Source organism: Myripristis murdjan, chromosome 17 (genome assembly GCF_902150065.1).
Source record: "Myripristis murdjan chromosome 17, fMyrMur1.1, whole genome shotgun sequence".
In the NCBI taxonomy this organism is placed as follows: Eukaryota; Metazoa; Chordata; class Actinopteri; order Holocentriformes; family Holocentridae; genus Myripristis; species Myripristis murdjan.
Genome location: NC_043996.1, coordinates 5,783,535 through 5,795,993, shown reverse-complemented (window position 1 = coordinate 5,795,993; position 12,459 = coordinate 5,783,535). Strand labels below are relative to the sequence as shown.

General features: G+C 40.2%; 1 protein-coding gene across 2 annotated transcripts in view; it reads right to left on the bottom strand.

Moving 5' to 3' along the window:
- The window catches only part of LOC115375619 (collagen alpha-1(XI) chain-like), a 91,806-nt gene that overhangs the window by 16,641 nt on the left and 62,706 nt on the right, over positions 1-12,459 (bottom strand). For both annotated transcript variants that reach the window (XM_030075081.1, XM_030075080.1), the window contains 5 exons: positions 9,475-9,582; positions 9,221-9,328; positions 8,091-8,144; positions 7,541-7,594; positions 1,974-2,081 (listed from right to left, as the gene is read on the bottom strand). In XM_030075081.1, the coding sequence (XP_029930941.1) occupies positions 1,974-2,081; positions 7,541-7,594; positions 8,091-8,144; positions 9,221-9,328; positions 9,475-9,582 (432 nt within the window). The remainder of the gene's footprint in view (positions 1-1,973; positions 2,082-7,540; positions 7,595-8,090; positions 8,145-9,220; positions 9,329-9,474; positions 9,583-12,459) is intronic.

Below are 12,459 nucleotides of genomic sequence, written 5' to 3'. Positions count from 1 at the left end.
TTATAAATAATTTTGACTGAGACCTTCATCACTGTAATAAAGCACGTAGGTAGCTCGAATGAAATAAAGCATCAACTTAATTTATGGATAATGTATGAATATGTGATGAATGCTGGATTTGTTCGGGCTGCTTTGGAAGTTACATGTTCTAGTGGACCGCAAGCCAAGGAAGCGGAGGTGTACCATGGAGTGACAACAGCCCACACAGTACACCCACACATACAGTACACACAGCTAGCTGAGCTTTGGCACTCAGATAGAGCGCAGATCAATAAATGTTTTCTTATGACTTGGCATTTGCCTCCAATTTCTACACTAGCTTTGAACTATAAGGACACTCGGGTGTAATCAAATCTGATATTTACTCTCTTCTACATCCAAATCTTAACCTCTTAATCTGAAGAATTTATCCGCTCAGCAAGGACTCCAGTATTTCTCGGCAAACAGAGCACCGACCGATGGAAAGCTTTCAAATCAAAGCCATTCATTCCCCCACAGTCAAAAATCATTAATGCAACAGATAATTGCATTGAAGAGCTGAGCTCGCAGTGGCTGCTGCCATCTATTGAAGGGCAGCTTAGCCAAACATAATTAAAAGAGTGGAGATGGAGTGCATTATGCCCAATTAAAAGCCAATTGCACTTAATAACAACGTTATCTGGCCCCATTGACCAGCGGGACTTCGCTCTAATTTCATCCTTAGTGAGTCCTTGGATAATTGACTTCGAGACATTCTGAAGTGTGCCGCTTCTTTATTCATTGCCACCACAGCAAGTTTCTTCAACTTTAGCTCATTGGCTTAAATTTGCTCTGTCCTTTTGTTCTCCATTCTATCTGATGCAGTATTGAAGAAGGAACAAGAGAGTAACATTAATTTTACATTAATTCTACATCCTCTCATCTTATTCTAAAGTCATTAAGGGTTAATTTGTTTTACATCTAATATTTGTAAACAAAAAACATACAGCACAAAATGTATGTCTTATGTGTGTCTGTTCATAAATAACATACCTATGCCTCACCACTGAACTCCAACAAACAACAAATAAGATAAATAGCCATACACTGTTATGTTGTGTGGCAGAAAATGACAATCCTCACATAATTTTTACTTCCACTCCTCTACAGCCTTTAGTCATAGATTATCTATGCTCGGCCCATGTCAGACAGATTTAATGTAAACAGAGTGGCCCAGTAGTTAGAGATACTATCCCATAACTGGAAAGTTCAAGGTTTGATACCCACAATGGCAAATGCATCCATTCCAGTATTGAAAATATGTGTGAGCAGGACATTGAGCCTTTAGGAGAGAGGAGATGCCCCTGTTGACCCCTCACCCCTCTTTAAAACACAGCACATATGTGTAAATAAAAGTGTAATTACTGAACATCGTGTAAAATGCAAATATAAAGCTGACATGAGCTAGAGGCTGTCACAGCAGCTGCACTCTTATTTAGGCATGAGAGAGCTGCAGGGGCACAATTTACTGCATGATAATGATGAAGTATGAATAGAAAACCAATGGCAGCCTCCCTGCCATTAACGCCGCGGCAAAATGCCAAATGCAAAATGTTAGCAATGGTGATGGATTTTTAGAACTGTCTGTGCTGGGGAAAGACCTTGAGGGGGGAAAAAACATTATTTGCCCGGGAGCTATACAGAGTGTTATTAGGAGCTGAGGCTGCATTAATAAATTATGTTCTGTTTTGATGTAATGTAAATTATGTAAGGAGAGATGAAATGCTGTAGGTTTAAAGGGTCTTCGGGAACAGGGGGACTCATTCTGTTGCGGCTGGCTTTGACAGAAAGGAAACCGATATGTATGCTTACTGGGCTGTGTTCAACGTGATCAGGTTGCCATGTGTTCAAGGGAAAAAACAGAGAGAGAATCAATGCAAATGTCTGTGTGAGTGTGCGTGCATGTGCATATCCACGTCTATGTGGGAAATTATGTGGATTTAATGCAGACTTACTTGCAGTCCAATGGGTCCTGGCAGACCAGGGAATCCTCTGGATCCTTCGTCTCCTTTCTGGCCAAACATACCCTGCTGACCTCTGGGCCCAGACTCGCCATCACTGCCCTGTGGGAGGTCAATGTGCATGAGAACCCAGGAATCTTGAATCCGATTCCCCCTAGCCAACAACTAAGTGACTGCTAGTCCATAAACAACCTGTGGGTTTTTCCTTGATAGGATTTTTTTTTACCCTCTTAATCCATTTCAAGGTTGTAGGTGGGTGGGGGGCTGGAGAGTATCCCAGCACAGAGTGAGTGGAAGGTAGGGAAACACCCTGGATAGGGCACCAATCCAATAGTGGGCTAAAACAGATACACACACACTCAAATTCCTACCCATGGGCAATTCAGAGTGTCCAATCTGTGCACGTCTTTGGACTGTGGGAGGAAAGCTGATGACCTGGAGGAAACCCACCCAAACACAGGGGAACATGGAACTGCAGAGAGGGTCAGTGCACAGGATCAAACCACGTCTGTCTTGCCATGAGGACTAACCACTGACTAAACGAGGAACAGTAGTCGGCCCACCAAAGCTTTGACATGAGGGAACTAAAGGGCTAAAGTACAGCATCGCCACGGGGTTAGGGTAAACAGAGTTTGTGAAATATGCTGACATCATCTGTGAAGTCAGAAGGTGCATAAGGCTAAGGAGAAGAGAAAGGGGGAGACTACAGGGAGGGAGCGAAGTGCTGACAAACTGGGAGTGTTCAGTTCAAACGCATGTCAGCACTTGAAAGCGCTCCGGGAGCTCTTGCTGAGCCCTGGGACATTCAGGTAGCCTCAGGCACTGGGGGTGAATGCAGAATAGTTTAAAAGGGAATGTTAGGTGATTACAGGTAGAGCAGGTACAGCTTTGAATTGACACACTGGAGGTGTGCGGGACAAAGTAGATTAGTAATGAGAGAGACTGAGCTGCAACCAAAAAGTCTCAGGTGTAATGTACCTGTATATCCTCCAACATTTCTGCTTTCACTTTATAGAATTGAGAAATTGCATTCTAAAGAAGGACTTGCTGTTTCCCTACAGAAATTGTATACATACGTCTCACTCAGCAGCCAAACGTTATGCTTTTCAGGGACCTTAATGATTATCAGTCATTGTATTTTCATTGATTTTTTTTTTATTGTGTGTATGCTACCCACATGTCCACAGAAGTGCACTTAAATGGCCATGGAGCTTTGAGTAATTAGTCTTGCCAGTTCTTTTTGTATGAGCCTGTCTAAAAGATGTATCTGGTGGCACTGAATGGGATTTACTAATAATTTAGGCTGGGAATTTCTACTGTACATGATGTGAAATATGAAACGCATTATGACACAGGTTAAATAAATAAATAAGCCATACTCCAGCACCCCAGCAGAATAACTCTGATTGACACTTTTACTGATTGGCTATATGGTATTTGTACTAATTACTTGACTGAAATTCTTCAGTGTTGGTACCCAGGAGAACATCACTACCGTGCACAGGGTAACTTCTACATTTATACGAACATTAATCAATAAAGATCTTGCCTACACACTTATCATGCACTCATCCATTTCCAGCCATGTTATATTTAAGATTTTAGGCATTTAGCTGACATTTAGCTGGCTTATCCTGAGTGACATATACTATGTGCAACATCTGAGCTTACATTTTTATGATTTTCCTGAGTAGAGAGAAGGGATGTGATTCAGTGGGAAGAGGGTGACGTCAGGTACATTCAAGCTTCATATTCTTACAAACAAATCTAAGCAGAATTTGGGCTTTTGTTGGTCTGACATGACGTTAAAAGATCCATTTTTACCTGTTTGTCTGTTTTCAATGTCAATACAGAGCAAAATGGTGTGAATTTAAAGTTTTCTACTGCCAGCAGGCATAAAGACATAACAAAAGACTTGTTGCACTGCCTGTGAGTCATCGGGACTCTTCAGCCTTCGTGTTCTGTGTGAATCCAGGAGACTCTACAGAGTGTCACGGTGTATTTGTGGCAATGATATTCAAACGTAGTGACTTACCGCTTTAGTAGCAACGGATCCATCAGCAAACATGTATAGGAATACTACTTGTAAAACCACATAAGTTGTTGCTAAATGGTATGCTTTGTGATTTGGAAACATATAGAGAGATTTATGTTTGCTCACACTGTATTGATTGTATCACAGTTATTCATGTAAACCAATAGATGAGGAACCCTGTAGTATGTTCTCCTGCCACGTGACATCATTAAAATTAATTCTTTCTTTGTTTCATGAAACATATTTTGTTCAAACACATAGAATTTATAGATAATTACTTTTAGCCACATTAATGAAGGTTGATAGCACCCTGGTTATATTGTGATAAATTTCCATTATTGGGATAAACAGGATAATTGTTAATATCCTCACATGAATGACTTGAAAAAGCTGTCTAGCTTGCTTATGTACAGTCTTATGCTGACTTCCTGATTTATATGTGCAATAAAAATATTTGCCTTTTAACAGACTAAGGTGAAGTGAATTCAGTATGTTTTAGTGCCATTTTAAGAGTGATTTAAGAGCAACATGAAATTTTCATATCATCCCATGCCTACTTGGCTAACATGTGGCTGAATTTTGAAAACAGTGGCACTGGTGATTGGGCTGTGGCAATGACAAAATTATTGATAAGCCCCAGAAAGTCCATTTATGTAACAACCTTCCCGATTTTAAAGGGAACTGGCTAATTCACGTCCCCACAAGCACCAACATGTCTCCTGAACTGAGAAGTGGGGTGGACACAGTAAAGACTAACACGCGTTGGGACCTGTAATGAGGAGAAGTGGGCAGAGGGAGTTGAAACAACACAGCACAAGACACAGCTCAAATCTACAGTCATGAAGGTATGAATGCACGTAAGTCGACTGACTCATCAAGACAAACCACTGTTAAATAATTTGTTGTTATTCAGCTTGTGTGTGCTACCTGCTAGCGGCAATCCATCTTGCCGAGTTTATTCCAGCCCCTACAGAGCCCCGCAGATGCTGAATTTTTGCTAAAATAGTTGTTAGGGCCTGATAATTTACAGCAATGAGCTATTCGTTGCCCTCAGGCCATCAGCTATTGTAGAAACAGGACGTTTCCTGTAGTGTTAATGAGATGGGGGAGAGCAGCACTGTGCTGCAGAATATAAGGCAGTCTGCTCAGTTGGTTCTGGTTCTGTCTTGCTGCCATAAAAAGTCATACATGAAGATGATTACCAGGGCGGCATAGTGGTTATCGAGAGTGTCTCATAACTGGAAGGTCATGGGTTTAATCCTGCGTGTGGATCTCAGAGGGGTGTGTGAAGAAACAAACTCCTAATTACACTCTGTGTAATATGCTAATTGAGTGCTTTCAAAACTTCTAATGAGGGGCAAGCTCTTACAACCTTGGTGATGGGACTCTGTGTGGGAAACCCTGATATTAATATGGGGCCTCAAGTAAAAATCGTGATTTAACTGAATTTTTGTAATAATAATAATGTGAATGAAGGGATGGCAATTTTGAAATGAACATAAATCTGTTTCTGTACTTTGCAAGGCAACAGAAGTCACAATAAAACGCTGAGCTGCATGTCTACAGCACTGACCTGGCTGGAATAGCTTTGTGGTTTTTACTGCATGCATCTGCAAAATATGTTTTTTAATCTACAGGTTGTCCTGTTATCTACCAGTTATGTTATTTGGTCTCATATTCAGTGTTAAGATCTTATTTTTCTTTAAACAAGTGAAAAAATCTGCCAGTGGGATGAGATAATCCTACTTGTTTCCAGTGCAGTTTCATTTTTCCAGGATTTTTTTCTGGAAACAAATGAATGTATTGAAACAAGCCAGAACTAGTATAAAGCCAACTAATATAATAATAAAAAAAAATGACTCTTGATTCAAGAAAATTAAGGAAACAAGTTGATCAGTGTTGGAAACAAATGGGGTTATTAGTTTCATTTAGAAAAAGGTTTTAACACTGAATGTGAGACTACATGACTAATGTGGAGATTTTTTGCAGTCTGATTAGAATGAGAACCAGCGTACACAGGGCTCTCATTGGAACATATTTGGAGACTATTGTCTAACAGCACATACAGTTTTAATGCCTTTGAAATATTGGGGTCAGAGGAATTTTCAGACGTCAGTATGGAACGATATCTCACAATAAAGGCTGTGCTCCTTTCTGATAAGGAAGATAATGTCGGAAGTAGGGATGTTAATTATTAACTGATGGTGTATTAATTAACAATTAACACTTAATCAGTGATTAATATATTTACTGATGTAGACAATTACCTGTTCTTTTTCCATCTATTTTTCATTAGTGTGGGGATGTTGCATCAGTTCATAACAGGCTGAGTCACAGTAGACATACACAGCTTGCGTGCTCTCCTTAATTAAATATTTTAGGACTAGAGCCTTCATATCAATAAATTGTTTTTGTATGTCTATTCTGTGTCTTAAAAGTCCATCCATAAATCAAATGTTAAAAAAAAAGGATTCAAAATTGTATTCATTTTTAATTTTTTTAATTGATCATTAAGGATGCTGACTAATTGATTTTGGAAACTTATATTCTAATATAAGTAATAATAAAACTAATATTCTCAACCCTGGTAGGAAGTGAATAAGGTCATGTATGGATTACCAACAAGACATGTGGAGCACTGTAAGATTGGTGGCATCACATTCAAAGGACCATACCAGTGATTTTGAATGTCTGACCCATTTACTACAGTTTCCCCACATTATACGTTGCAAATCCTGCTACTAAAGATTTCACAATATATATCAAAAGCCCATTTAAATTTTTGGTTTAAACACCCGCCTTATATTGTTCTCCTGCGGCTCACAAAGTCGACAGCATTCATAAACTACACAACTGGTAATTGGCTGTGTAAAGCATATAAGGGACCCTTTCACTCTGCCCAATTTCAAGTCATCAAAACACAACAGTGCTACTACAGTATGAGGAAAACTAATGTGAACGACTTTAATGATGATGGAATACTAGTGTGAAGAAAGTTTGAAGTCTCTGAAAGTTAATTTTCATATTGTAGTAGAATGAATGGAAACTAATGGCTGGATAAAAAGTAGAGAAAAAAATGATATTGGTGTTGTAAACACGTATATACATGTGCTGAACATGCAAAACCACTTGTGTGGTCCTTTGAGCGTAGATAAACATGTAATTTCTCAGTAATTTACTGCTAGAACGTGTGCACATCAAAATGTTCCTGATGCTGTGATGTTCAAACCCATTATTCTCCTGTCTGCTGTGTCATTTTGTAATGATTGTTATTCTTTTGCTCGTGTTAGTGCTTTGTTTTCTCCTTTGCATGCAAATTTGAATGGCTTTTTGTCTAACCTCAATAATTATTCTTGTTTGTGTGACCTATCTGACATGATGGGTGCTTGCAGGGCCTGCAGCGTGATACACAGGGCCAGAGGGTACAGAACCTCCATCCATTATGAATAAGGGTGAAGTGAGACGGGAAGATAAAGTTTTAAGGGACTAAAGTTGATCTGAGATGGCCAGAGAAAATGATACTCACAGCTGGACCAGGAGCTCCGATCACACCTTGAAGGCCGCCAGGACCTGGGGGCCCCTGAATAGGACAAAGAGAAATACAGTCAGACCAATGAAATGTTGTTGTCTACATTTCACACCAGTATGTTGTCAACTAAAATTACATTCCACTGAAAAGTACAGAGAAGGTTTACGATGAACAAAGCACATTTGTGTTTGTATTTATATCTAGCTTACTATTTATGCATTTTAACTGAATACCTCAGCTCATCAATGAAGACAATACAGCACTCCAATTAATATTTCACATACTGCAGTTTAGAGCAAGAAATGACCTTCCTCAGCGTGCCACTGGCAAATAACCACCTCTGTTCTTTTATTTACATTCATGGGTGTGTTAACATGTTGATTAGACTGTTCTGTCTTGAATTGGATTATTCACAGCATTTAAAGCCAACTGCCTTTGGGTTACGAAAATGCAATAGCAACAGAGAGAGAGAGAGAGAGAGAGAGAGAGAGAGAGAGAGAGAGAGAGAGAGAGAGAGAGAGAGAGAGAGAGAGAGACAGAAACTCACCAGTTCACCCTTGTCTCCTTTGCTTCCCTTCTGGCCAGGTCCACCGACTTCTCCCTGTAGTGCAATACAAACATCACAGCTCACATCTTCCCTCTCCATCTTAAATGGCTTTGCCTCCTGTGTTTAGTCTAAGTCCGATATCTTTAGATGTCACCTTTACCATGATTGGGTGGTAAATATTACTCGAGAGATTCTAATTTGATTGGCCCACAAAGACCTTGGGCAAGTGTTTGCAATTAATTGATTACTTGGCTCCCTGTCTACCCCCATTGGCACTACCATTGACAAAATGGCGTGATAGGAGACGTGACAGGGATTGAAAATGTGTGATGATTACGAACTCAAACGATGCTGATCTATGGTCCAGTGCATTAACAGTGGAGATAGTATTTGCTGGCCTGAGGCTAAAAAGAGGATGTGAGAGTCATGGCTATTTCAGTAGGCTGTATTTGTTTGCTTATGTGTATTACAAATTGTGTCTCATATGCATTCCAACTCATGCTTGTTTGTATGCCAGTAGAAACCATGTTTATTTGGCTTACAGAATACAACAATTCCATAATTACACACACACACACACACACACACACACACACACACACATTATTAGCATAACTAATAACAATAATAATATCTCTGGTATGTGCTAAATGTAATGCATGTTTGCATGTCACTGGGAAGCATGTTTATTTTGGCTTTTGAGATAGGCCAAAGACGATTTCTGATAACGACATGTTTTGACACTGGCATTTATATTGATGGACAGGAGTAAAAATATCAAACATGCAAAAAAGCAAATATGTCACCCTCACATTTCTTTAATACATTTAGGTGACATCTTGTCAACTGGGGAAATGTGTTGTGTTCTTTTATGCTGTGGAATTGTTGAAAATCCTATTTCTCGTGTGTGTCTGTAGCCATGTGAGAGGAGTGTGTGATCATGTTAAGGGGGAGGAGGCGATGGCTACAGATTTGGTCATTAGAGGATGTCTTTGAGGACGTCGCTATCTGTAACAAGTCTTTCCAAATTTATGTTATAGCTTTCGTAAGGTACAGTAGACGCTTACGTAGTGTTTTAAATAGTATGTGTGAAGTCTGTCACTATGATGTTGCTGACAGCTATAATTTACCTTGTCACCGTCCTCTCCAGGAGGGCCCTGAGGACCAGCTGGACCAGGAAGACCAACAGGACCTTGAATACCGTCACGACCAGCGGGTCCCATGGGACCTTTCTCTCCCTAAACACACCAAGCACCACAGTCATGAAGAAGTCACAAATTGCCAATGGTGAAAATCATTTGTTTTTCTTTGTTTAAGTCACAACCACCGATATTTAAGTTGTACAGACAACTCAGAACATATTAAAAAGAATGGAAATACTCACAGGAGCTCCCTTTTCTCCAGCCGGGCCAGGGGGTCCCTGGGGGCCGTTGCGTCCCGTCAGACCAATGGGACCACCAGGGCCAGCAGCGCCTCTCTCTCCAGGGGAGCCCTGTCATGCAGGAACAAAGTCCCGTCACACAATAGACAGACCCACCAGACATTATTAGAAGCTCACTAAAAAAAAAAATCAACCATCCCTTTCCTGCAGTAGATGCATGAGCTAGCTGAAAGCAACAGGACGTATGTCTTCTTTTCACTTTTACCAGTCATTTATATTGGGGAAATGCAACCAGATACGACTGGAATATGAAGAGAATATGAACAGATGCAACCCTTTATTTTTCTAGGGAATAAAAAAAAAAAAACAAAAAAAACTTGCCAATCAAATCAAAGTCTCCTTGGCTTAAATGTCACATTTTTAAAGAGCAACTAAACCAAGAACCCAAATCTCTGAGAAATCCATCACCACCTGTTGTACTCTTATGAGTGGTGACATCACCTTCCACCAAAGACCATGCATCCTACTCTTTAATATTCTCTACACATTACTTTAAATAGGCAAATCCAAAAATTAAGAATGAAAATGAAAGATCTTTAAAAGTATAAAAGATATGTATATACACACACGCACACACGCGCACACACACACACACACACACATATATATATATATATATATATAGACATGCTTTTTAAAGTTGAAAAAGCAATTTCTAGCTGAAAGGATGGCATAACACAGTTATCATAGTTAGAGTGCAAAGTTTTGGAGGTAATAATGACAAGAAAATAGTTGGGAACAACATGAGCATGTGAGCTTTCAGCTAATGCACTAATTAGGGAGACATTCCCTGAGTACCTTTTTCACAGCCTAATACCCCTGCTAATACATTGTAATAAGGCCATTGTAATGTGAAGTCTTCCAAAACACAAATCAGCAAGCCAAAAGCAAAAATTTAAACCGATTGAAATAATCAAACTATAATGATCTTGCTTGTCAACCTCAAACCCTTTCTGGGATGAGAGCACATTGGCTGATGAAGGAACTCTTATTTTGTAATACAGCTCAGCTGCTTCAGGACCTTCCTCTGCCAAGGCCTTATGGAAGGTCTCACCATTCATTGTCACATCAGCTTGTATTATTGCATTCCTATTCAATGTGTCCTGGTGGGAGCTCATCAGCATGTAGGTGGCCAAATCCACACAAAGTATGACTTTATCTTTGATCAAGAGGCCATTATAGCATCCTCCTACCCGGGGGCTTTAGCAGAAAAGAGGCTGCTCAAATACACACATGTGCATGCACGCAAGGCCTCACACACACACACACACACACACACACACACAGACACACACACACAATGTTTCAGCTGCTGATGTGAGCTGCCACCTGGCACTCATGGGCCTGGCCCATTTCATGACAGACATCTCCTGTGACACACACAGCTCCAAACTGTCATCACCAGCCTGCCAACCTGCCTGCCTGCATGGACACACACACATGCACACACACACATACACACACACACACACACACACACACACACACACACACACACACACACACACACACACACACACACACACATTCTCACATACTTTCTCTCCATTCCCATTCTTTCTTGCTGTCTCTTTCTATACTTGTTTCTCTCCCACGCACATGTGATTCTGACTTGAAAACTAAAATGCCACACACAAACACACCCAAATATTTTGTGTAACTCAACTCTTCACATCCATTCTCTTTCTTTCCACCCTTTTCTATCTAAATCTCTTTCTCTTTCTTTATCTCTTACACAAAGACCAGACATAGACGCACACACTCTCTGAGCAGAGTAAGGAACAGCAACACACACCACACTCGCAGACTTTCCTGCAGCTCAACGGCAGCTCAATCTCTGGCAGGAAATCGATGGAGGAAAATATCAGATCTCTGGTGTGCGTGGGCATTGCACACTGGCCTCTTTTTCAAGGAGTTTTTCAAACACTACGAAAACAGTCTATCGCATGTTTTCAGCCAATACCCCACTTCCAAGCCAATTTGAAAAAACTATCTCATGTTGCAGTGGAAATGGCTTCAGTCATTCAGTGAACGCCCCTCTTCTCGCTTTCATCATCTTTCATTCGTGCTCTGCATATCCGCTGTCATCTAATCTGGTATTGCTCTGTCGCTGGTGAGCAGGGGCAATTATCGGGAGCCTGCGTTTAACGCTTGAACAAAATGTCAGACAGTTCAAAGCTGCCTGTCAGTCAGCCTTCTGTACAGATTCACCGCTGGAGCTCCTGAGGCTTTTCATTGCATACATCACTAACTGAGGGGCTCGGAGTCAAAGACAGAGAAAAAACGCCCCACTTATTTATGGATTACTCTGCTGCTCCTTTTCAGGGTCCCAAACTCTACACTAACGAGTGGGATACGACACAGTGCAGTCCATGAATGCCACAATAATATGATCAAATAAAACAGACACTTTGCTGCACAGTAAAGAAGATCCTAACAGGTGTTATGACATTTCTACATGCATTAAGCATACACGCTGAGTGAAAAGTGTTCCTAAAATAAGCAAACATATGTGAGAAAAAAAAAAAAAAAATCAGAGGAGAACACTAAAAATCAACAGCCATGTCCTTGGGTGCCATAACAGTTGGCATGGTAAGCAATTAAAGCTGGGCTGGAACATGTTTCTGACAAATCAAATTGCAAGGATGAAACTAGCTGTTGCATTGTTGGGTAATTTAGCAATAATTAAGCCATATTTTCAGAGTATTGCTGTAAAGTCTATTGTTATGGACTAAAATAAATAAAAAGATGGCAAATCAAAAAATACTATTTTAAACAGGTAAAATGCAATTTCAGTAGCAAGTAGTAGCAAGCAGTACGACTGGTGATTTCTGGCTGGCAACTTTCATACTTAAATGAAGTATAAATTAAGGTAAAATAAATAAATAGTCACACGTGTATTCATCAGGTATATACAAAGGCTTCACA